Source organism: Phalacrocorax aristotelis, chromosome 10 (assembly GCF_949628215.1).
Source record: "Phalacrocorax aristotelis chromosome 10, bGulAri2.1, whole genome shotgun sequence".
NCBI lineage: Eukaryota > Metazoa > Chordata > Aves > Suliformes > Phalacrocoracidae > Phalacrocorax > Phalacrocorax aristotelis.
In genome coordinates, this window is record NC_134285.1 from 21395066 (window position 1) to 21420424 (window position 25359).

A 25359-nucleotide genomic window follows, 5' to 3' on the forward strand; every position below is an offset into this window, starting at 1 on the left:
CCCAAGTAACAAGCGATAGGACGAGAGGAAATGGCCTCAAGCTACATCAGGGGAGGCTTAGATTGGATATTAGGAAAAATTTCTTTCCTGAAAGAGTGGTCAGGCATTGGAACAGGCTGCCTGGAGAGGTGATGGAGTCACCATCCCTGGAGGTGTTCAAAAAATGTGCAGACGTGGCACTTGGGGACATGGTTTAGGAGGCATGGGGGTGGTGGGTTGGCAGGTGGACTTAATGATCTTAGAGGTCTTTTCCAACCTTAATGATTCTATGATTTCTCTCAGTGGAAGTCAGTGTAGTGATCCTGAAGAGAAGACCATTGTACATCGGGCAGTTAGTGACCCACAACAGAGTTAACCTGAGCATGCCCAGGCCTGTGCTGTGCCGTGTTGCACATCCAGCGTGGCCTTCAGGCCTGTGCTGTGCTGCACAGATCCCCAGGCCGCGGGGAGAACTCAGCCAGCGCTTCCACAGGCAGCTACCACTTGGTACCTGCAATTATGACACCTGCATGGCCTTGCCTTTATTGAACAGTGCAGAAGGACATTCTCAGGCAAACATTGTTTCTGTTTGACTGTAGATGTGTTAAATATGGCTGTTCCCTTACATAAAAGTCTTACCTTTAAAGACTGAAAGGGGAGAATCTCTGCTATAGGCTATGTCTGCATGGTGTGCTGCGTGTGGGTAGGAGTCCTGTTACATGCTACACTGCTTGGGGTTCCCCGCATCTAAAGGGATGTAAGATTATCTATGCTATTCTCTTCTTAGAGTGTTAGCTCTAATAAATAGTATTTTTAATGATACAGAATGTGAGTGCCTTTCTTACTGGGATCGTAACAGACCAGCACCTCCTAGTGAGCAGCGGCGGGCAGGTCTCAGTGAGAAATGCCTTTCTGGAGAAAGAATAAAGAAAAGAGAAACTCTGCCTGGCTGGCCCTGCACAAATCTGTAAAGGGTATTTGCAAGGTGTTTAGCTCAGGCCATTCCCCCAGTGGTTTTAGAAACTGAGGAGGAATTATCAGTATGCCCTACCCCAGCTGAAGTATTATGCTGTCTTAGAAACAGGGGCCAGGGAAAGGAAAAGCTAAGGACAATTTGTGCTGTCTTTGGTCGTTATCAACATGCTTGAAATGGACATGGAGGTGCTTACAGCCAGTGCAGAACGACATGCATGAGCTACTGGTGCAACTTCCCACCGCAGCCCCCAAGCAGCAAGCTGTGGAGCGGGAGCCTGCCATACAGCTGCCCATGCTGCAAGCGCCCATGGCCCAGCCAGCCGTGGTGCAGGGCCTGTGGTGCAAGGGGGGTACACAGAGCAGCTCAGGAAGGGCATCACTGAGGTACGAGCTGTTTGCCAGAGGGGTGAATGGTGGGATGAGGACCCACTAATCCTCTGGCAAGGATGAGCAGACAGAAGGGTCAGAGGACGCGTGGCAACATCATTTCTGTCCAGCCACTAGTGATTCACAAAGCAAAGGGGCCCCCTTACGAAACCCTGATGACCCAGCAGCTCAGAGGAGCACAGGGTAATGCAGCCTCCTTCTAGTGGGGGCAGCTTCAGGAGGCTTTAAAGACAGAATATCCCTTGCCTGCTGACTGGGTCAATAAAAGAGCATTGTGGAAAAGGGTGTCTGAGGCTTGTCAGTATTTACAGGAACTGGCCACATGGCCAGGTGCATATTCATGTAACTTGTTAGGTCCTGGTATAGAACTTTTTGCACCCAGCAATAAAACCCCCATATTAAAGGGTGCCCCGTTTGCCTTGAAAGGATTGGTAATTTCCTTGCTAGGGGCTGCTGAGAGGAAGACCAGTGAGGGAGGTTATTCTATCACTAAGATAGCTCACAATCATCAGACTGAAAAAGGAGAGACACAGCCTGAAGCATTTCAAATGCAGTGCCTCGCATCTGCATGAGAAGATCTTGTGCTGTTCGGTAAGTGCAGGGCCATGCAGTTGGCATAATCACTGGCACCAAGTGGGAGCTGTCTGTGGGTGCCACTTTTAGGGAGAGCTGGCTGAGTTTTTCCTGTGGCCAGGGGATCTGTGCAGCACAGCACAGGCCTGAAGGCCGCGCTGGATGCACAGTGTGGCACAGCACAAGCACACAGAATGGTGACCATCACCAAAGTTGCCTGTGAGTAATGAGAGTACTTCCTGCTGTAAGACACGCTGCTTTAAAACCCTGTGTAAACACAGATGATTTACAGACTGCAAGAAAGTTCACTAGCTTCCTGAAGTTACCTAGGGTGTAGTAATATGGCTGGTGAAAGGAAAAAATAAAAAATGAAGCACTTCCCTTCTCTAGTCACTCACCCATGCAGAATTGCTCCTAGAGTAGACACCAATTTTAATCAGAATATTTGACTTCTCTACCCATGCCAAAGTCCTTCTGCCTCCAGACGAGATACTGTGATCTGGACTGCTGATTCACACCTAGCAGGTGTAAAGTGAGAACAAGACAAGACACTTTCTAAACAAATGTATATTTATTTTGTTTAAAAAAAAATAAGAATTACACTTGCACCAGAGGCTTCTTTGTAGTCAGAATGCCCTTCTCAAACAGGAGTGTGGCTAGAGAAATCTTGTCCTCCAAGGTTTCACATGGAAGGGTATCCACCCTGACATGGTTTGGATAGGAAGACAGGAGAAATTCAATACTGTCTGTATACTCGGGATCTATCTCAAGGAACTTGGGTTCTTCCTTGTGATACACTCTTGAGTTTTCTGTCGTGTAATACAGCATCACTCCTGCTTCTTCGTTACACAATCTAATGATGCCATGGCGGAGGAGACGTACTTCTGTGTCTTCTGTTATCAGTATATCGACATCGCGGGGGCCTCCATCTTGCCACCGGGCCGGGAAGCCATATATGCTCTGTGCTTTTTCACCTTGTGTAAGCACCGGGGGGAGACAGTCATGAAGAAATGACTTGGCTCTCTGATCCACAGCAGCATCAATGGGTATGTAGTCCACGAGTTTCTTTATCAGGCTCTGCACCTTCTCCATAAAGGCTGTTCGGCGAGCATCAACTGCATCCGAGTTGGCAACCCCCATGTACCCCAGGTAGTCCATGGGAAGCCCTTGCCGGTACTCCACGTTCTCCTCCAAGGCCATCTGCAGGGCAGCTGGGAGGAGCTTCTCCAGGAGGTCCCCCCAGGAGTTCCTCTGGTAGGAAGACACCGTGATGTGGAGTGAGTGTGCGTCAGGGAGACAGTCGCCCTGGTGGATAAAGCCACGCGGGAAGTACAGCAGATCCCCAGCCTCCAGCACCGTCTCCAGCACAGGCTCACCAAGTTCAGCCTGCGTGAGGTTTGCACTGGAGAACTGGGGCAGCACCTCGGCATCCGTCCGGGGGCTGTAGACACGCCAGTGCTTCTTCCCCTCCAGCTGCAGCACAAAGGCCTCGATATCATCGTAGTGGGGGGCAAAGCCCTGTGTCCCCGGTGGCGTGAGGTATGTGTTGGCCCCCACCATGCTCCCGAAGTGCTCCTGCAGGATGGAGAGGAACTGCCAGACGGTGGTGGAGAAGGCCTGAGGGCTGAGGAGCCGCAGCGAGCAGCCGTTCTGGTAGAAGTCCCAGACGACGGCGGGCAGGGCCCGGCCGGCTGGGTTGTGCGTCTCCCGCACCCCTTCGGCGTAGCTGGTCACGTCCAGGTGGGTCCCGAAGTGCACCTCACCGCCTCGCAGGACGGCGTCGAAGTCGGCCGTGGAGAAGAGCCCCGCGTAGTAGCCGGGGTCGCCCCGCCGGACCAGCAGCGGCTCCCGCTCCCAGTGCCGCCCCAGGAACTCCCCCGGCGCCACCGGCGCCACCAGCCAGCGGAACAGCTCGGCCGCCCGCTGCCGGCTGTCCTCCACCCGCCCCAGCTGCCGTAGCAGCCCCACCACGCCGCCGCCGCCGCCGCCGGCGGGGCTCGCCGCGGGGCCGCCGGGCCGCTTGGCCTCGGGGCTGCCGGCCGGTGCCTTGGCCCGCTCCCTGCGGCGGGGGGGGGGCGGCGGCGCTCGGCGGCTGTGGCGGCTGTGGCGGCGCGGCCTCCGGCTCCGCCCCGCCGCGCCTCGGCCGCGCTTTGGCCCGCTTGCCTCCAACGGGCAGCGGCCTCCCGCGGCGGCGCCGCTCCAGCCGCCCCGCCCCCGCCGCCCGGCGGTACACCGACAGAGCCGAGAGCCGCCCTATCCGCTGCCGTCCGCCCTGCTCCTGCTCCGGCTCCTGCCGCTCCGCGCTGCCCGCCGCCATGGCCGCCGTGGCTGCCCCGCCCCGCCCCGCCGCTTCCGCCGCGGCCTTTGCGTGCGGGCGGCGCGGGAGCGCCCCGCACCGGGAGGGCGCGGGGAGACGGGGCGCACCAGAAAAGCCCCCACGGGTGTCCGCGGGAGGAAGGTTGAAATACGTGCGTGTGACGCTGTGTGACAAAACGGAACGTCTTCTGGTTTGTCATCGTGCCTGCCTAAAATATACCTAGATATACCGAATACACCAGGTTTATTTCCTTACCGCGCCCCGAAAAAGGAAACGTGAGGCGATTCCGCTAGGACCTTGTGCTGGTTTTGGCTGGGATAGAGTTCACTTTCTTCACTGTAGCTCGTGTAGTGTGTTTTGGATTTGGTATGCGGACAGTGCGATGGCGCGCTGATGTTTTCGTTGTGGTTAAGTAGCGGCTGAGCGTCCCTAAGTAGTGCTTACACTAGTCAGGGACTTCTCTGGAGACTTCTCTCCTGCCCCTGCCAGAGGCACGGGAAGGCGGGAGGGAAGCGGGCGCAGCCAGGACAGCTGGCCCCAACCGACCCGAGGGATGTCCCACACCATAGGATGTCATGCTCAGCATACCGAGTTGGGAGAAGAAGGACGTCCGGAGCGATGCTGTTTGTCCAAGTACCGGTTACACGTGATGGAGCCCCGCTTTCCTGGAGATGGCTGAGCACCTGCCTGCAGATGGGAAGGAGTGAATGAATTCCTTGTTTTGTTTTGCTTGCACGCGCAGCTTTTGCTTTTCATTATATTATTGTTACTATTATTAATACTATTACTGTTTTGCTTTACCTCTTAAAACTGTCTTTATCTCAACCCACGAGTTTTCTCACTTTTACCCTTCTGATTCTCTCCCCCATCCCACCAGTGGGTAGCGAGTGAGTGGCTGTGTGGGGCTTAGTTGCTGGCTGGGGCTAAACCACAACAGAACTGACGTTGATCTCTGTTCCCTGGCTGGAAAGCGTTGCTCTGTAAGTACACTCTAAGCCTATGCCAAAAAGGGTTTTTCTGAAGGTGTACCGTAAGGATACACTTTTGGACAGTGTGGAAGTACTCTGCAGCCTAATGAGGTGAGATGAGGTAAGACCTATTTCATAAGGTTCTGTTGTGCAAGGAATAGAAATCCAAGTTGGATGGAGCCTAGTTCTGGTGTGCCCTCCCTCCCCTCTCTTGTGCTTCTAACAGAGATGTCAGGTGAAAGGCTGTGTCCTCCTGAAGGAGCCCAGAATCCAAAGAGCTGTCATGTCATGTAGTGACAGGGTTTTTTTTTGCCAAATCCACTAACTGCCTAATAACCTGGGGTGTTCTCTCTCCACCTCTGTCCCAGCTTCCCAGGAGGATGGTGGCAGTGGCAGTACAGGTACCTGGGCAGCCTGAGGGCTGCCCTAACTTCCAGAGGCTGCAGCCTCAGCACAGAAAGCTTTGCTGGAGGGTAGAGGACAGGCCAGCAAGACTCAGCTCATGGCAAATGTGAAAAACTACAAGGGTTTGTATTGTCAGAATGTGTTGATGCTTTTCTGATCAACAAGCTTCAGTACGAGAAATTTACTATGTAGCACTTCCATAAGAAAAACCTTTGATGGACTCCGATAACTCATGAGAATGGATTTAGCACGAGGATGTCACCTCCAGAGGCTGCTGTGAGTCTAAGGCATAAAACTGGACCAATTACCCAAGTGTGCTTGGGCACCCTCTGGTTCACAAGGGTGTTATTAGCCTCTCACAGATACGAGTATCAGCTTTGCACAGTACGTTACACAAGCAGCTATCATTCACAGGGCGCGTGCAGATCTGTTGCATGGGTCACTTAGTGTACCAGGCCTAGGATGCACAGCTGAAAAGAGAATTTCAACCTCCTTTAACTTTACTGTTGCCAGGTTTTCAACCCAGATCTACATTTCAATTTTGCTAGAATTCAGGAGCAGAAATGAATAGTTGGGCCTGATGAGGATGAGTTCAGGTGTTAAGTCTTAATTCTGCAACAGATGCAGCATCTGAAAGGTTTAAGAATTGTTGGATTGTCTTAAAAAACCCTCACAAATCAGCCTTACATCCTGTCACTGTGCTGCAAGTGGTCAAGACGCATTTTGTACATATGCAATAACAACTGTTTTACTTTTGGAGGTGTTTTGCTGATAGGGTTCTGCCGGCACAGCCTTTGCAGCCAAAGCTGTGGGGAAAGCAACAGCAGCAGAAAATGGTCCTGTTTGTACCATGGTGGTTGTAGCTAAAGGAGATGGATTTTAGGTATTTTGCCCCCGGATTAATGTCTTGAACGTTTTAGGCTTTGCCAGCAGGTGGCAGAGGCTGACCAGCGCTCTGCACCCCTGCGGTGGGAAACACCAGTGGAAGGGGATATCCTTTTCCTGGCAAGATAACTGGTGTGGATGGGGTTTAAAACGAGGGGGAAGTGCAAGCAGCCTGTGCGTGCATGTATAGACTGGAAGAGAAGGGAAGGGTGAACTCTCTGTTTCAATCCATTCTTTGTTTTCCCAAGGTTAAGCCCTGCTTACCAGAATAATCTTATCAGCTGAAACCATTGCAACAGAACTGGGCCCTTAACAAAACCGAGATGCAGGCGCTTTGAAATATGGTATAAGTTAGGCTACTGTATGCTTTAATTTTACATAAGGATGCCTAAATAGGCTTGGGGGGAAAAGACCTTTGAAAAATCTGAGCGTCTGGACTGTTATTTGTGTTACTGTTTAATTTACTCTCAGAAGAAGCTGGGCACTGTACACAGAGCCTGACCTGAGTTACACCAGAATACCTGTAATGACTGCAGCAAAGCTATTCTGCATGTTTACCAGTATGGCGAGTTCAAAGTTTCATTTGAGGGCTCTGATCTTCATATGTTTTTTTTTTTATGGATAACAAAGTTTCAGAGTGAAGGACACGGTGGAAAATAATGGTGGTGAAATCTCTATAACAAGAAAATATTTATTTTGACAATTTAGCCTTTCTAATAGTAAACACTTTCAAGATTAAAGAATGTTGCTATCTTTTCTGTGGAGAAGAAAGGGTTTTGACCTAAGGCAGGAAGAGGGAGCTTCAGTATCACTTAGAGAGTACTCAGATGGTTGTCTAGGAATAGCCACAAGGTCTATATGCTGTGTTCATTCATTGTCCAATATTTCAAGGGAATTTGTCCTAAAGAAAGAACAGCGTCATGTACAGCTCTTTAAATAAAACAAAAGTAGCACAGACCTCTGAATGATTAGGTGGTCCCCAGCTGCTGCTCACATAGACAGAGTAGCAACTGGAGGCTCAATTAAATTTCTTAATTAGAATTTAGCACAAAGTTACTCAGATTTTATGAGCATATAAGATGCATTGCCAGGAGCCACACATGTTTTATTTAAGAGGACACAAAAATATATGAGTACAACTTATTAAAGAGCCACAAGTGACTTCAAAAGAAACAAGTAAATGGCACCTCAAAGAGATGTTGGCTTTATTTGATATTTTAACCTTATGCCATTCCCTGTTCAAATAATGGAAATCTCAAGTTTAAAGAGCAGTTTGGATAAGGCCTGATCCTGCAATGCTATGAGCAGTCTTCACTAATGAGTAGAAAGGGCAAAATCCTTTGCCATTCTCTGCATATTAGATACTTTGTTGTTTACCACCATGCAAACTGCCCAGTACTTTCTCTGTGTTCATGGTAAACTGTTAATGTGAACCAGTCACTTTTAGAAAGTTAAACTTGGTTTAATCCTTTTTCTCATTATTACGTTGCTGGCAACCTTCCTTTTGCACTGTCAATTTTGTTCTCATGCCAAAAGCAATACCCAGAAAGGAAAAAGAACATTTCAAGCCTTCACTAACGTGTTTCCTTAGCTAGAGCCCTGACAGTCTCACACAGCCTAGTGACATCCAGTGTGTCATCACTGGAAGGACACTGGGCTGGATTGTGAAGTCTGCTTCTCATTGTGAATGCTATGAAGTTCACTGCCAGATAACAAGACTAAAAGCTAATTCAGGAACTGTTTCTCAAGAGCCATCCTCTGGTTCCCCTCATCAGAGTGAATGCGCTCACTCACTGAAGCATCTCTTGGCAGAGGTTTTGGCCTTTCTCCAACTGTTTCTCTCTTCTTAGGGACTGTCTTATTCAGTGACTGGTTGTGGTCTTTAATCCTTGTTATCTTGTACACAGAGCCCCACTGAGAAAAGAAGCCTTCCCTGCCATGGAACAATCCAATTAAAACAAATTTATAACAATAATAATTACAAGATCCAGTCCTCCCTATGAAATTATCTTTTTGGAGGCATTTGGAAGTAGAGGCATTTTCTTCTGTCCCGTGTGACACTAAAATATATACTTTGTAAGTTAAGGCTGAATTTATGTATGTATTTGAGTAGGACCCTGGACTGAGCTTACCCCCTCAACAGGGCATACGTACATTGAAAGGATTATGAAATAATTTTATGAGGCTTTTTGTGCTCTTAATAGACGCCATCTAGCATTTGGTAGCATTGAGCAGATACCATCTGCAGTGACTCTGCAGGCAGTGACTAAACACAAAGTGGCAGACTCCCAGACTCTGGTCTTGTTGCTTTTCAGCGGAAGAAGAAAAGGAAATGGCCATGAGGGGAAAACCCCCATCCTAAAATGAAAGCAAAGAGAATCTGAATGATGTATTTGCCTTGTAGGATTAATCACATCTAGACAATCAAGATAGAAGGTGCAGTCGAGCTGTTCCTGCATGCATCGTGCACCTTGTGGTAGAGACTACTCTTTTGATATGCACAGACCGTGGCTCTCAACAAGCTTTTTGGGTGATGCTTTTCCATGGAAGAAAGATTTTAAAGGATTCTTCTCGCTATTCACATTCTTTCTGTATTAATGATGTCTGCTGGACAACTTTGCTCATTAAATATATTTATGCCCACAATTTTGAAGTGAACATATAGCCATGCTAACACACAGCAGCACCATTCGATGTTTGCTTCTTCTGTAAGTTTCTCCTTTTCAGAAGCCTTGCAAAAGACTTTACCTTTTATTTCCTGTAAGAGCTGCCTATACCGAAGTTTTTCTGAAGTACTCTGAAATTGCTTGCTCACCTCTGACACAGCACTACCAAGATGGAAGTATTGTGCAAACAGGATATCTTGGGTTAGCAACCATATTGTTCATGTCTGCTCAGACCATGAGAGGAGAAAGCCCACGTAGTGCTTGTGTATTTGCTTCCTGTAGTAGATTTGTATTGCTACTAGGCAATGTGGCATCTTCCAGGAGTATTGTTGAACCTTTTCAGTGCTCATCCACATACACAGTCTCCCACTGTTTTACTTGTATTGTCAAAAAGACGGAATTCTTCTTGGGAGAGTGCAGTTACAGCACCATAAAAATGCTTCTGCTGCAGTATTTGTACTGGTATGGCTCATTCCTAGAAGGGATAATATTACGGTGTGATTAGAGAAGGGAGATGTAATCACTGACATTGTTTTAGATAGCCAATAGGGGAGAATGTTTCTGAGCCTCTGGGTGTCTGCAGTGAGGATATGGAGTCTGCATTTTCCTGAGTGCGTGTGTAACATACTCTCAGGTCCTTAGGGGATTGCGTATGGAGGCTGGGCAGGATCTCGGCTAGAAAAGTACCACCGACAGGAGTAAGTGGGCACAACAGGCACAGCCAAGTCCGTATTAATCCTGCACATTACCCACGGAGCCCTTTTCTCAATCTCAAAGAAAAGGTGGGAAGGGGGAAATCACATTGCATTTCTTGGGAATGCTATGATATGTCTCCCAATTCTTTGTTATCCATAAGGATTAAAACACATTGAAGCCTTGCTGCCAGCCTTGGAGAATTAATTTCCCCCCTCACATGGAAACTCTCTGTGGGAAGACCAACTACACAGAATGTGACTTGGACCCGCAGCACAGCACTGCGAATGTGCAGTTTGCTATGTGAGATGCTCAGCTTGTCCAGCAAGGTGACCTCTGGGGTCATCTTCCTTTCCTTTCCCACCACAGCCCCCTTCCCATTCGGTTGCCAGTGGCTACAGGGGCAGGTCAAGTTAGGGAGAGACACAAACAGCCGAGCAGAGAAGCAGTAATGGCAACAAATCAATTTATCTAATAAATATTTGGAAAAGCTATATATAGCTGAAGAATACATTAGAACTTTATTTACAATAGCATGTCCTGGCCTTTTCCTTGCCAGCCCTCAAATACTTCTCATTTGGAAGTAAAGCATTTTTATAATATGGAAATTGTTAGTTAGAAATTAAGGTTTAGGGCACCATGTTTTATAAAAATTTTTGTCAGAAATCCAGAGACTGTGAATAAGATGAAGAGTTACAGCAAAGCTACTGGGAATGCAATATTTAAAAGCTATGCCAGGCCAGGAATGTTTTCATAAAATCAGAAGAAAACTCAGGACTGGTAGAAATGTCTGTCTAGTCATTTTGGAACTGGTTCAAACATAGTTGTGTCTTGCTGCTGGCTGAGAGCAGCAGGCTGAAAGTAATTGAGAAGCAACTGTGAGAGGGAAGGCAGCTCTCTGGTTTGTATTTGCTTTCCAAGCAGAGGGATATGCAAAAAGGTGTAAGAGAGAGAAAGAAAAAAAGGTATCTTAGTTTACTTTGTGGGCAACGGATGATTTGGGCATCAGAGCACCAGTCTGAAACTCAGAGTCAGCATCACGTTCATACTTCTGCCTGAGCACCTCATATATGAACTTTGTAAATGATTTTTGCACACGATGTTCTGAAATTCCCACTGATTTCAGTTGCTTTGTTTTCTGGATGTTTGCCAGTTAACATTAAGGCTGTGTCCTTTGTTGCTCTGTTTCTTTGCTTGATACAGACACAAAGAGGAGCAAGGGGGATGGTGCATGCAGGGAGAAGACAGTGATGCAGAGAAACCTCATGTAATCTTTGCATTTCAATTTCCTGAGGTGTTTTTTTTCTGGTAGCTGAGTGCTCCGGGAACTGTTCTGGCTTGCATTTTTGATGAAGTAGCTGCTTGAAAGTCTGGAGAGAAGAGGCAGCTGTTGGAAATATGCATTCTGGATAATGTGTTCGGGCCAAGTCCCATATGCGCCATCACACGGGTGCTGCATGCAGAGGATTCCCCTAGGTAACTTCCCTTTGAAGTGCAGCCTCCCTGCTGAATTCAGCACCTGGTACTGCCTCCACTTTGAACACGGAGGCACACTCGTGCTTCTTGCGCTCAAGGATTTTGGATCTCTTAAAGTCCCCATCGTGGAGGTTCACGTGCAGCAGAGAGGAGCCTGCTCGTCGTTTCGCCGCAAACCCAGCCTCTAGCTGATGGAGGACATTACGTGTTCCATTTCTGGAGAACTGGCATTAGCAGCACTTTTCACGGCAGCCCCTGGGGAAGGTGACAGTTCTCACACTGGGCTTATTGGGGGCAAACCGAGGGGGCACTGGGCCCCAAAGCGGGGCCCGGTGGGAGCCATCCTCCTCGGCCTCCTCCTCCTCCTCCTCCTCCTCCTCCTCCTCCTCCTCCTTTCCTTCGGCGGCTAGCTCCCCGGCGAGGGGCTCCCGCAGGCTGCCGGGGGGTCTCCCCGCTTGGGGAAGAGCCCCCACAGCTGCAGCGCCGGCGAGACCCCCGAGCTCTCCCTCACGGCGGGCTTTCACACCGGAGACCACCGATCTCCCCGCGCTCCGGAGCTTCCAGAGGAGGATGGAAACCCCGAAGCGGGGCAGCTCCGCCCTGCGGCCCTGCCCGCCCAGAGGCCGTCACGCCGCTGTGAGGGAAGGAGACCCACGACAGAGCCGAAGTGGAGGACCGCTCTGCGGGAGGCAGTTCACCGCTCCGCCCCTCAGTGGGACGCCGGCCGGAGGGTCTCTGGGAGCCGGGCGAGGGGAGGGGGGGCGGTGGTGGTTCCCGCCCCGACACCATCAGGTAGGACCATCCACCGCCGCGCAACGCAACCCTCCACTGCGCCAGCGCAGCCGAACCCCGAGTGGGGAGGCGGGCCCATCGCCGCAGCTGGCACCTCTGGCAACCTATCCCGGTGCTCTGCTCCGACCGCTTCAGCCAATCAAAAGCGGAAGCAAAAGAGAGGGGGCGCCAAAGCCCCCGGCGGAATAAAACACCCGGGACCCGTGGGCGGAGAGAGGCGGGGTGGGGACTTTGACAAGCAGCTCCTCGCAGCAATCAAAAAGCCGGACGGCGTGGCGGGTGGCCAATGGGACGCCGGGATGGGCGTGGCGGGTGGCGGGGGCGGGAGCAGTTGCCGGTGGGGCGGTGGGGGAGGAGCGGCGGCGGCAGCGCTGCTCGGTGGCGGCTGAGGAGGCGCGGGAGGGAGGAGGTTGCGGGCAGCAGGTGAGCGCGGCCGAGCCGGGCCACGTTGCGGGTTAGGGCCTTTGTCACGTTGAGGCTGGGGGTGGAGTGGGCGGGGGTGGCGGGGGTGTGCGAGACCCGCGGGGTGTGGCGGAGTCCGGGGGGGACGGACACACAGGACTAAGGGGGACGATGGGCGGCGGTGGCGCCCTGGGAAACCGTGTGCGGGGGCCGCGGGAGAGGTAGGGGCGCCCTCCGGTTCCCGCCCCGGGGGGCGGTGGTGTGGGCCCCGGCGCCATCCGTGGGGTGGGGCGGGGGCCCGGCGCAGGTGGAGCCCGCGGCGGGGGTGGGGGGGGCCGGCCCCCCGGGAGCACCGAGCCGCCGGCTCCGGGGGAGCGACCCCCCCCGCCCCGGGGCGCTGCCGCTTCCCGGTCTCCGTCTCCCGGGGCCGCCTGCGTCCGCGGTGCCACCTAGGCCTTGAATCCCGGCCAGGTTTCCGTCCGAGGGTCCCTCCGGCGCCGCCGCTCCCGGGCCGGCTGTCGCCGCGCTTTGTATCGCCTCCCGGCCCTGCCTGCCGCCGCGGGAGCGAGCGGGGGGCGCCGGGGCTATGGGAAGTTTGGGCTTCCCCGGGACCCTCCGCCTCCTCTCAGGCGGCGCTGGGGCGCCGTGGAGTTCGGGAGGCGGCTCCGGGGCGGGGGCCGCTGGCGGCCCGGTCTCGCCGCGGGAGTTATGGGGGACAGCCACCCCCCTCTCCCCCGCCCCCAAGCAGCGACACTTCCCTCTTTATGTTTTTTTCCACCCGGGTCGTGGCTTCGCAGGTCGGTTTCTGCGTGTGCAGCAGCCCGCCAGGCTGCACAAAGGAGCGGGCGGCGGAGGAGGGATTGACGAGCAACAGGGCTGCCCTCCGCCAGGGCGAGCGCTGGCCACGGGCGAGCGCCGCTTCCCGCGGTTTGCCGTAGGTAAGGAAGGGTTAAAATGCAGCTTCTGGCTGGGCTGCGCTTAACTCCTTTTATTGCGCTGATGGAGGTGAACGGTCTTCAGGAACGAAATGATACATCCCTCAGAGGGGGGATAATGTCTTGCAGTAGCTGCGGTCTGCAGCTCGCTTCGGTCCAGCAGATTTATGTAACCTGCTCATTAATGGTTTATGAAATGATAAGGGAGCTCTTTGGGTTGATTTCTGTGTGCTACTGTGTTTTCAAGGTTGTTGTCAGCATTTCTTAATTCAGCCATCCGGAGTAGGAGATGCTTGTAACTGCTAACAATGTCCGATGGTACTGTTTCAGGGGTTTTGCTGTGTTGTTGTTTGGGATTTTTGATCTTCCTATCTCTCCAGAAAGGCTCCCGAATGAGGAGAGTGGGTAAAATGGAAGGCACAGTCATTATCTCTGGCTACGATATTACTCTAGGTATGGCTAGTAGCTAAAAGTGTAAATATTTAAGTGGATTTCTGACTCATCGGTTCTGTTTAATTTATTGACCTATGGCTACTGCTAAAACAATCTTTATGATTATGAAGAAGTTAATAGTTACCATAGAGAAACAGTATTGTTTTTCTGCTCATCAGCATGTGTTTTCCATTTCTTCATCTCTTGGCAATTCTCTGTGGAAATGCTGCTTTTTTTCCCCCTTAGCAAAAATCTTGTAGAAGACATAAAAAATAATGTGAGCAAAGTTTAAAAAAAAAGAAAAGATTTTGAGATGCGTTCATCCTTGCCTGTGATTCTTAAATTCTTTTGATTGCCTGAGTTATCCTACGGTAAACTTTTTAATCTGTAATTGAATAAGGTGTTGGTTTTAAACCTCAGTGAAAACTCTGATTTACAGAACCTTAAACATAACACATCAAAGAAATTTTCTCATAAAGTATACATATGCAATGTGATTTAAATCAGCCATTTAAATCCTTATTAGCAGAAAAATTATTTTTCAGCCTGGGAATTACTTTCCTGCATTTATTACTTCTCTTAAATGAGAGGAAACTGAAGGTGCATGTAAACTAGATGGAGTAGACAAGTTTGTCTTCTTACCCTGGCGTTATGAAACCCTCTGATTTTTGTGTTAGTGGCTGAGAACATTATGCATTTAGGAAGAAAAAAAAATAATAAACCAACAAGCCATGCTGGGCTCTTAAAATTCGCAAGGCTTCTAAGTATTACATTTTGTAGTTTGATATAGCTGCTTGGTGTTGGAATGCTCTGTAAGTACTTTTCTTTCCTGCCATAATGAGTGTGGTGGGCTAAAAACTTTCTGAAGTGATAGTGGAAAATCCTTGCAAAAGTGCTTGTCTCCCCAGGAATAGGGGCTATCAGGAAAACATATTGTCGTAGAGTTTTTATTGCGTGTTTGTGAAGAGCTTGTTACAGTGCTGTACAGGATTCTTGAATTCTGCCTGTAGCTGTTTTCATTCTACTAGTAATATTGGTGGAGGTGCATAATGTTGGGAAAAAAATTAAATTGCCCTAATGTTATAGAAAAGTAAATCTATTGCACTCTAGAAAAGATGTTTAACAGAATCTTTCAGGTAAGATATTCTCATGCAGCCTAAACTGCTGTAATTGCTGACTTTGGGGTCCTATCCTACCTATTCCACTCATCTGACACTCTGCTGACCTTGTTCATTTTTGGGGGGAGGGGTCAAAGGTTATATATATTATTTATTTTGCCAGCTTAGCAAGCTTCATTTAAACTAATGTGAAATCGTGGCCTTAGTCTTGCTTTTGGAGTTCATGTTGATCAGTGAACATATATTAAAATTGTAGATCACTTGTTCAGTCCAGGGATCTCCATTTTAATAAGTGACATTAGAGCATATTGCTTTTCTTTTTCTACAGAATACCAAGCATAAACTTGATCAAGCTAAGACTTAACATGTCCTCTGCAGTCATGTTACTGTGTTACCACCAGAGCAGCTTTGATTTCTCTGGCAGTGCTTTCACCAAAAGGAGCTATTTTTCTGTCAGTTCTTCTTTGCTGATCCAGCAGAAAATACCATTACAGAAAAATGTTGAGCTTCAGTTGGATCAACTGGCTGACCGTGGCCGTGCACATGTTATTTCTTGCATAGGAGGTGGTGGCTGTGACCGCTCTTTTCTGAAGCAGCTCTATTTTAGTTTTGCCTAAGCTTGTCAAGAAACTTGGCAGCTTAAACTGGGGCTGTGGTGGTCCTGCCTCCTTCTTGACTGTGCATCTTCCCCTGTTGGCAAGGAAGCCTTTGTGTCTGTGAGTTAAGCAAAGTCAAGGAGTTAATCAGGCTGGTAACGAATTGCTTTTTTGCTTTGTTGGGTTTTGACTGGATCATGTTTCTGAACTGGCTGACCACCCAGGTCAGGGGATGGGAATGGGACTTCCTGTTGAAATGAATGAGACAGGGTGGGAAAATGCAGCCATTGTAGCCCTGATTTAAATTTCCTTGAGCTTTTCTGGAACCATACCTTTCCATTGACATGACCTGGGTTCGCAAAGACCTATAGCAAACTGTTTTAAGCTGGCTTGGCTGATACAACCTCAAATAAATTGGAGAGCGTTCTGCCATTTTTCTTAGCTGACATTCTTGTGGGTGGTAACAGCAGCTAGTGGAGCATAAGGAGCTAGGGATGGGCTAAGCGCAGTAACCTCAGACAGACACAGCTGTGTCTGGACGAGGGTTTGTTCTCATTTTAATTGTGGGATCCATCAAATACCCATTTTGAACTGATGTTCTTTACAGTGTAGAGTTAAAACAGATGTTGCATCACAAAGAAGAAAACTTTCATAACAAGCAAGAGCAGGAAGGCTATTCCACTTTGCAGCAGGAGGCAGTGTTGTGTTTTTTTTTTTTCCTCATTTTTGTTGACCGAGACTTGCAAGCATTAATAGGCTGCCATCAGTCTAGAAGTGTAAATGGCATCATGTCATGTGTAACTACAGTTACACATTTATCCAGAATCCTTTTAAGTGTGTTGTAGGAGATACCTCTGTGAAAACTTGAATTGCTTTGTTCAGCATTAGTTCTTACAGAGTAATTCTTTGTGGAGTCCTGGTGTTCTGTAGTTATCAGTTGTGGTGGCTTAAAGGTGTTTCTGGATGGTGATTTATGTCTTCTGTTTCCGCAGAGCTGTGACACCAAGTGTGTCAGGACAAATGATACATGTGTGAGCAAGTGGCTGAAAGAGGAATATGGATGCCAAAATGTAAAGGTGCTCTTGAGGAAAATGTGAAGCTGTTCATTTCAGAGTTTGGGAGTCAGAAACAAGCTCTTGGCTTTTTTGAGTGCTGAATCTGTAGGATGTATGAGATTTTGCTGGTGGGTTTTGATATTGAACCCGTAACCAAAGCTATTAGCCATTGAAGTGAAAGAGTGGTTTCAAATACAGTGTATTAAGACTTGGACTAAACTGTTTGGCCTTTTTTCTGATTACCTTTCCTTTTCTAGGAAACAGCAATCTGGAACTTCCTGGTGAATTGGATTGCAAATGATACTCTTTGATCTTTATGTATACCCAGAGAGTTTATTAATCAGAGCTGCTTTCTGTAGGTATGTACTTGGTCATTAGCTTGCACTTCTTCACAGGGATCTATGAACTACAAAGTACTGCTAAGACTATTAAGAAAAAACATATACTGGTGCACTTGGCCAGAACCACTTTTACTGTACGCTAAGTGTTCGTAATCTGGATGTGACCACTTTTAATCAGTTAATTTTTCTAGGGGAAAAAACTTTAAACCTTAAGGGTCTTGCTTTCCTTTTACTTTTGATGTTGTTTAACCTAGACCAATGCAGTTCAAGCTCGTGTTGAGGCTCTACTCTCAGCAGTGAACTGACCTTAGACTGTTAAAGGAGCTTGTTTCCGTAACCCACCAGGACTAGAGATGCCCTGGCCTTTCCAAGGCTGTGGAGTTTGCTGATGGGCACCACTGAGGGTATAACTGCCAAGCGCTCCTAGTTACTCAGTTTGCCTTGCAAGTGAGTGCTTAGTGCTGTTAAATGCTTGGGTCTTCAGTTAGCCGATATCTTTGTGTGTTGACTTAAGATTTTGAGTGAGGATAGTCTGCTTCCAAAGGCATTAATTAATCAACTGCTCAAGTAAAAATCTGTGGAGACATGGGAATTTGTTCCATGTCTGGAGGAACGACACAAATAGAAACTTGGTTCACAATTGATATAGGCCAGGTCTAACTTTTGTTTAGTAACTAATGGTAGAAGTGTTGGATTTGTGTTTTTACTTTGTTTGCACAGTATGAGGGGTAAGCAAGTAAGTTCCTTCCTTGTAAATGTGTTTAAGAGCAATCTTCTAATTTTGTTCTTGTTTATTTTTTCTGGAACTCAGTAGCACTAGACCAGTTTATGTGAAGCAAATAGCCAAATACTGTAGTCCCATGAAATTTAGTTGCTGGCTTGGCTTTCTACTCTAATATTTGTTTCTTAGTCAAAGTAATAACCTAAATTCTGTGGAAAATAATTGTCGGTACTTTTTCCTCATAAAAAAGCAGTTGATACTAGTTCAATTTGTACAGGTCACTGTAACTACAAGGCTAGAGAGCTGTGCAGGCAGCGCTATGGGAGTTGTGGCTGGCTAATGTCTTGGCAGTGGGATAGATGAATTTTGCAGCCTTTTCCCCTGCTTTACTAATGTACCTTTGTACAGTATATAGGCTTGGTTTTTTTCTGTGTGTTTTTTTTTTTTTTAAGGCTGGCTATTTTATTGTCAAAGTCTGCCTAGCATGATCTTTCTGATTACTATTTTTCATTTACAAGAATGAGATGTGATGCTGTTTCTAAAAAGCCTGTGAGGCTTAGTCTGGTCTAAAAAGCCTGAGAGAGAATTTACCCGTCATTAAGGTGGTACTAGTCAAGGTTTAGTGCTTTGTGCTGGGCTGGGGTTCCTCTGCATGTTCTTCCTTGTGGTCCTGATTAATGCAGAATCTGCATTTATATTGAGTCATCACCTGTTAGGTTGAAATGTATTTCACCTGCGTGTCAAATTCCCTAACCCTGCCTGAAAATATCATCTATGAGAATTAGAGTGTCTGGTTCAAGGTCTTATGTACACCAGGTTTTATAGGATTCAGTGGTTATGATATTAGTTTTGCTTTTCATATTTTAGCAGATATTTACTGATATAGTGGCATTTTCAGCTTTCTTTCCTTCCCCTACCCCCAGTAAATTATCAGTAGTCTAGCTAATGATTAGAATCAATTGTACACTCTATTGATTTAACAGGCCTTGACTATTATCAGATTAATTTAATATTAAAGTGTTAGATTTTGCTCATGACTACAAATTCTGGTATTTCTGCATAGGTTACAGTGTGTATGTGAAAAACATTTTATGTAATGTGCTTTTTAACTGGGTTTGCATGAGGTGGCTTTGAAAGAACGTTGTGACATTTGTACACATTTATTTACACGTTAGGAGTACTTGTGCTTTTTGAAATTACATGAATTTGTTTTTTGGAGGCAATTTATTCGTTTAAAGCGCCTCTCAGCTGTGCCATGCATGGATTTTCGTATGTAATGAAAACAGCCTGTAAAAAGCCACTCAGTCTTTGAGCAACTGGGCAGCCCTGCCTATTTCTCTTAGCCTGGTAACAGAAAGCTGGCCTTGTGGAAGGGAATGAAGGACTGTGATTCAATTGGCCTGTATCTTTTTGCCAGATTGTTTACCAAAAGATTCTATAAAATAGTTGTTTTTACTCTATATTGATATATATTACATATGTTTTTTCATCTAAGCTATGTCTTCGATTTACTGTGTGCAGAATGCCCTGTCGAACTCTCTGGATATGTTATGGTTAGGTGCAACATGCTACTATCGGAATATGGATTGTTATATTTTAATTAAATGTCTGTAATAGTGTTATGTGGCATAATTTTTTTTTTCAGGTTTTATTTTGTGTGGGCAAATTCTGACCTGCTAGCTTAGATGGCCTAGAGGCTCTTCCACCACACTAACGAATGGGATGGCAACTAAGTTAAGTAATTTGCTGCCCCCAGGAACAGCACAGTAAAACATCGAGATAGTTCTTAAGTTTTCACTTAGCCTTTTACCAACCTGAATACTTTGTGTCTTGGATTTTCATAAGGAGTACTCAAAGTCTGCAAGTGTTATCCTCCAAATAAGGTCACTGTTCTTTTTTCTTCAATACTGCAATACAAATGTTCATAATTGTTCAAAGGCATTAAAGGAAAGCTTGTAAGATTGGCGTGGCGCAAACCTGAACAGCCAAAATATACAAATATTTATTTACTGTGTAGCAAGGTAGGGTGCACCCCTTTAAAGTGGTGTCTGCATAGTACTATCTGGATGTTTTCCTCATTCTTACAAGTACAAAATTTGTGCCTCAGAAATGACCCTTTATTGCTTAAATGCAGAATCTTAGTTAGCTGTTGATACAGACGTAATTCAGTTTCACATCCATTACCTCACATTTCAGACGTGGTCCTCTACTTCGGTTTTAACTTCAGTTGAAATCAGTTATTCTCTGTGTAATGAACTCTCGCTTTGGACATAATTTACTCTGCATGCAGGAGTTTATTCTCAAGGTAGTCATATCCACATAGGGTTTAGTATCTTGCCCATGTATAGACCAGGAATGTAACTGGGACTAGAGAAAGTCAACATGTTTTTTCTGCCTACAGTATTTGTTCACTTTAACTTAAGGACCCAGTTCTGCAGATCTTACAGAGTAAACAATATTCTTTTTTTTTCCCCCACTTGAATGATGACTTAGTCTCTAACACATCCTCATTAAACAGCTGTTAAATTGCTATTCTAGTACTGTAGATTTGGTTCTCTCTTTCTTCTGAGGTAGGCAGTGCTGAGGTAGAAATACAGATACACCAAATATAGTGGGGTCCTGTGAATTGTGTAAGTGTTATTCTTACTTTGAAAATCCTAAGTGTGATGAAGCAGCTGATAAAAATAATTATTTTTGAGGAAATCCAGGGTGAAAATCCATCTGAGTCTGTTTTATTCTGATAATCTAATAAACTAAATTATTCTTATTCATCTTCCTTATTCCTCAATTTCCTGTCTTAATTTCTTAATAATGTACTGCAGTGCTCTGCTGTGAATGAGTGTGGTTGCTTGGTTAGAAAAAACCTGGTTTTCCACAGAATGGCTTGCCTTTTCCTGTTGGATGTTGTCTCTCACCTGCAGGAGTTTGGTAGATTTGATAGTTTATTACTCTCATACATCTCCGCATTTCAGAAAAAAAAATTAGTTATGCAGAGGTAAGAAACTTTTTGGAAATGTTGATGTATCCTAGAGTTGTCTAGGATGCTGGATTGTGACTTATCTCCAGTCTTGCCTGACGGTGGCTAAGCTTCTTGCACTTCTGAATTGCAGTTTAGCATCCTAGGGTTGTTTGATTGTATATTGCTTTTTTTGAATTAAGTGATAAAACTGATTTTCTTTTTTCTAGGTTTGATTTTAGCGGGATCAGTTCTCTGTTTCCACTTCTGCAAGCAGTGGCACTGGAGCTTTGGGTGGGGGAGAAAGAGCAGAGGGGCTGTGCTGTTGCTAAAAGGAAGTGACATGGATCTGGTGCATATGGCTAATGGAACTATGAGCTAGTACATTTTGGAAGTGGTCCTGCCTGCCTCCCTTGCCCTGAAAAGGTCCCACTGGAGGTGAAGATTATGTATTCAGGATCTCTTTCCCTGGAGTTTCGTCTAGTTGCATAAGTGGTCTCTGCAAGGTGTCTTCCTTTTTATGGCATTAGATCAAGTGGGAAATGGAATGAACTGGTCTGGGAAAAATGTAGGCAAATGCTAAAATGATTAATGAAGTGATCGTGAAGATACGGTTTGTCTTGCTAATGATAACGTTACATTAGGAAAAAAAATAGTTCCCAAATCTTCCTTCCTTCAGATTTTCTACAAAGAATATAAAACTTCATTTGCTTTGTGGAACTAGGCTATGGGGTTGGGTTTTTTGTTCCCCTTCACACATTGTCTCTGGCTCCAGTTACATGTGAAAATGTACAAACGTGCTTACTCACGTCTTAATGTGGCTTTTACATAAGCGATTGCTTATTGTTCAGTTTACTGCTTCAGCATTTGGTCTAGGTAAATTATGCATAAAATTCCTTTCCACTTTCAAAGACACTCTTTCAGCTCTCTAATGTGCGTCTTTCCGCTGTGGGATATATCACATGTATAAAAATGTATCAGTTGCAACTGTGTTTGCCTTTATCTTCATGAAATAGGTAATGATTTGTTGACTCATCTATTGAGATGGCATTATATCCAGTCTAGTTCTGTGCAGAGATACTAGATCAATCTACTGTGAATTGCTGTCCCAGTTTTTTCAGTGGAAAGGGACTGACATCTGCCAGTCTTGCTTCATATCACCTCCAAATCCTGAGGGCTGCTGTTCTACAGTTGTTGTTAGGTGGCTGTAGCATTTTGAAATTCAGGTTAGAATTAATTCCATCTTCCAGGTCTTGCTTTCAGATATACTCTGTGGCATTTGTGGATATTACCACCAGTCCATGGTAGAAAGTTCTGTTTTGGCACTGTGCTTTCCTTAGTTTACCATGTGGTGTGGCATTTATAAGGCGTGTATGGCTGGCAATGCTCTAAACAATACTTGCTTAAAGCTGCAGGCCTAATTTTTGGGACGTTCTGTTTTCAGAAAGTGGTGAATGGTGCCAGTGCAAATACGCTGGCAATTGCTTCTCTCAACAGCCATTTACGTGGAACTGTGAATAGCCCTTGCGCTCAGGACTTAATAGCTGTTAAGGTCTAAGCAAAGTAGTTTGTTGGATCCTGGTAATTCTTAGCTCTTGCTTCTCTTAGGCATGTCAGAATGATTGAAGACAATTATTAGTTAAGGAAGTAGCAAGGTGGTCTTGGTGTTTGGGTTTTTTTTTTTTTAGTTTTTTTTTCTCAGAAGCACCAGGTTAGGTGTTTTAATCTTTTAAAAACAAATACATGGTAGTTGCAGTGTCAGGTGTCATTAATGCATACTTATTTAGCTTCAGTAGGCTGTTAAAAAAGAAAAAAGTAATGTTCCCCTAGTAATCCTGGTATGGAGAGCATGGACATGAATCTCATTTATGCTTAGGTGTTAAAGCAAGCCGCATTACTGTATTAAATTAGATATTGCATAATTCTGTTTATCTTGGGGACTTAATTATCTGCTGTTTTAAGGTCGGAGCTGGGTTACAGAAGTGCCTGGGTTTTAATGCTAATTCTTTCCTTTCATGCAATTTAGTTGTTTTTATTTTCCTGAAAATAGCAATTTATGTCCCCATACCCTCCTCACAAGTCTTTTGGTTAAGTCCTTTACAAATGTTACTGGCACTAGAGAACTGTCATTAATGTGTATTATTTTCTTATAGTTATAATTTCCTAATGGAGTTGGGATCATTTAAGTTTAGATGCATGGAAAATGTGTGAGGTGGTTACTGTTTAGATTGTAACATATCATTATTCTCAGTCTTGTCCAGAGCAAAATTAGGGAAGTTCTTCACATCCATTTAAGGTTTTTATGACTCATCTTTCTGGGAATAGAAATACCACTTACAGTTTATCTGAGAGGTGATCAGAATAGTTTAACATGCTTAAAATTCTTTATTTTTTAATAAGTCTATATCATTGTGTAGTGGCCTTTAAGCAGGTAGCAGAATGTTTCTTTAACTGACTAATGGAACATCTGAATATCAGAAATTCAGGTTAGCAGGAAGTGGGAGAGGCAAGACAGTAGCAGATTGTATAGTTCTGTGTTCAATCAGTGAAATCCAATGAGTAGGACTCATTCAAAGTAGAATTCTTTTGGTACACAAAGTAAAGAATGTTCAAGTAAATTGCAAATTCTTTGCTGGTTTTGCAAACTGAAATGTTCCATGGTGTGGCACAGATTTGTTAAAGAGGAAGCTGATTGATGGGTCCTCTCTCTCTTTTTTTTTTTTCTCTCCTTATTTTCCTTAACTTTCTGTCATAGAAACTTCAAGGGGAAAGGTGCAGGTTCTTTTAGTGAAAGACAAACTTTCATGAGATCTGACTTAATTTTCATTTTGTTCTACAGATCTATTTGCTGATAGGTTAACTCGGGGTTAAATCCAGAAGACTTAAATTTTGCAACATTAATGTTTAGGTCCTTGGCATGCCAGGTTGTGAATCATGTTTTGATTCTGCTGTGTGGTGCACAGTGGAAAGTTAGGAATGTGGGAATGTCATTAAAAAGAAAGGGTAACTGCTCAGTGTGGCAAATAAAACACGCAGAAGGGGCTTGAGTCCTCTTGCTTTCTAGGGTTAAGATGCCACACTCTAAGCTGCAAGTTGCCTATTTTGCTTGGGATTTATAGTTGTAAGCTTCTTTTGAAGTTTAAAACATTTCTGTGGTTCATGGGTCATTCCTTCTAAAATACCACTGAAGGAGGTGGTACAAATGCCTTTAGGCAGCGGTATGACATTCAGAGAAACAGCCCAGGGTGTCAGCTGTAAACTCTAAACTGTATTTCCCAAGCTTGTTCACTAACAAGTATTTTTGATACTGGCAATGACACTACTGAGGATGTCTAAGGGTGGCCTTGGATGTATCTCATGAAGTCTTAACCTGACTGCTGTCACTGGAAGAAGGGGTCTCATTGCCTATCGTGTGCTTCTGCTGCGTCTTTTGTGTTTGACTCCTACATAAACTGTAACCACTTAATCAAACCAGCAAAAAGTGAGTATTTTCTGCTGCTATGATGAGCTCAATTGTCTCTGAGTGATCTAGCAAATGCTGGTGTAAGGGAGAAAGGGAACTGGGGGAGTAATGGGCAGTTGGATTGGTAGTACCACCTCCTACAACCTGGTCTTAAATGTGAAGGGATTTTACTTTACATCAGTTTAGGTTCTCCAGCGCAGGGAATAGAAAAGTTAATTTGCAGATAGTTGAACCTAGCTTGGATTTCCATGTGGAAGTGGCAGGCTGATGATTTTTAAGAAGACAGGAGAGCAAAAAGGTTGTTTGTTGGGGGCGGGGGGAAGTTGCACGAAGTGGTAAACAAAAAAGGACTTGCCCTTGAAAAAGTACAGTGTTTCAACTTTTTATGAGGGGGAAGTGTTTTATGTCATCACTTTGAAGGTGTTCCTCATTCCAAAAAAGTAATAGAAGATGTACTGGGCTAGAGGGTTGGGCCAAGGGCAAGGATGGCCTTCAAGCCCAGCTGTCAGGACCCCCTTCTGAAGGAGGAGAGGATGGCAGAAGTTGTGGTGACTGACTTGGGGACTGTGGGGTGCTTTTTTTTTGTCCTCTTTAGTGCATGGATGTAACACCCTTACTTGGTATGTGGGTGTTTTTGTTTTGAATGAAGGCTACTTGATCATATGACAGGTTGGTGTTAGGTAGGTAGTGGTGGGGAAGTACCCGCTTCGAGATCTGTTGTGTGCCTGAGCTGTGTAGCCATGACTAGAGGGAGCAAGTGCTGGGCTTGCATGGGAACAGGTGCGTTAGAACTTTGCTTGTGCAAAAGCTTGAGTGATGGCAAACTTCAGGCTGTGAGAGGAAGGAGGTTATTGCATGTGGGTCTTTAACGTCCGTTCTCGTCTCACCCTGTTGCTGACTGCCTTTCTCTCTGCCTGTCAGGGTAAGAGGAACCTCTTGTCTGCCTAGGAAACCTCATTTAGTTCAGGAGCTGCCTCTTACAATACAGATAGCTCAGTAAGCATTGATTTTTGAGACAGATGCTGTAATGGAAACAAGCATTTATATGTTAGTTTTGGAAATGGCTTCATTTAGTCAGCTCTTGCTTTCAAAAAGGTTGCATCAAACAGCAGAATTTGTATTTCTCTGCTTGAAACCCTGAGGCACCAGCGAGTGCAGGTGGAGCCACTTTGCCCTAACTGTTTGGTACAATCCGTAAAAGTCTGTATTTCATTTGTGAAAGAT

The 25359-nt window shown here is 45.9% G+C and overlaps 2 protein-coding genes across 13 annotated transcripts in view; one reads left to right on the top strand and one right to left on the bottom strand.

Annotated features, from left to right (window-relative positions):
- Positions 1–2463: 2463 nt before the first annotated feature.
- RIOX1 (ribosomal oxygenase 1) lies at positions 2464–5053 on the bottom strand. Its single transcript, XM_075105702.1, is given in 2 exon segments — positions 2464–3987; positions 3989–5053. Coding segments are annotated over 2 exon segments (1719 nt in total). The 5' UTR covers positions 4232–5053; the 3' UTR covers positions 2464–2511.
- Positions 5054–11988: 6935 nt separating this feature from the next.
- NUMB (NUMB endocytic adaptor protein) overlaps positions 11989–25359 on the top strand; it is a 98975-nt gene continuing 85604 nt past the window's right edge. For 6 of the 12 annotated variants that reach the window (XM_075105710.1, XM_075105716.1, XM_075105712.1 and 3 more), the window contains exon 1: positions 13338–13456. The gene's annotated coding sequence lies outside the window, so the exon portion shown is untranslated. Of the gene's footprint in view, positions 12117–12430; positions 12540–13337; positions 13457–25359 lie in introns of those variants that run through there. The other 6 variants (XM_075105711.1, XM_075105718.1, XM_075105713.1 and 3 more) reach the window with 4 other exon arrangements.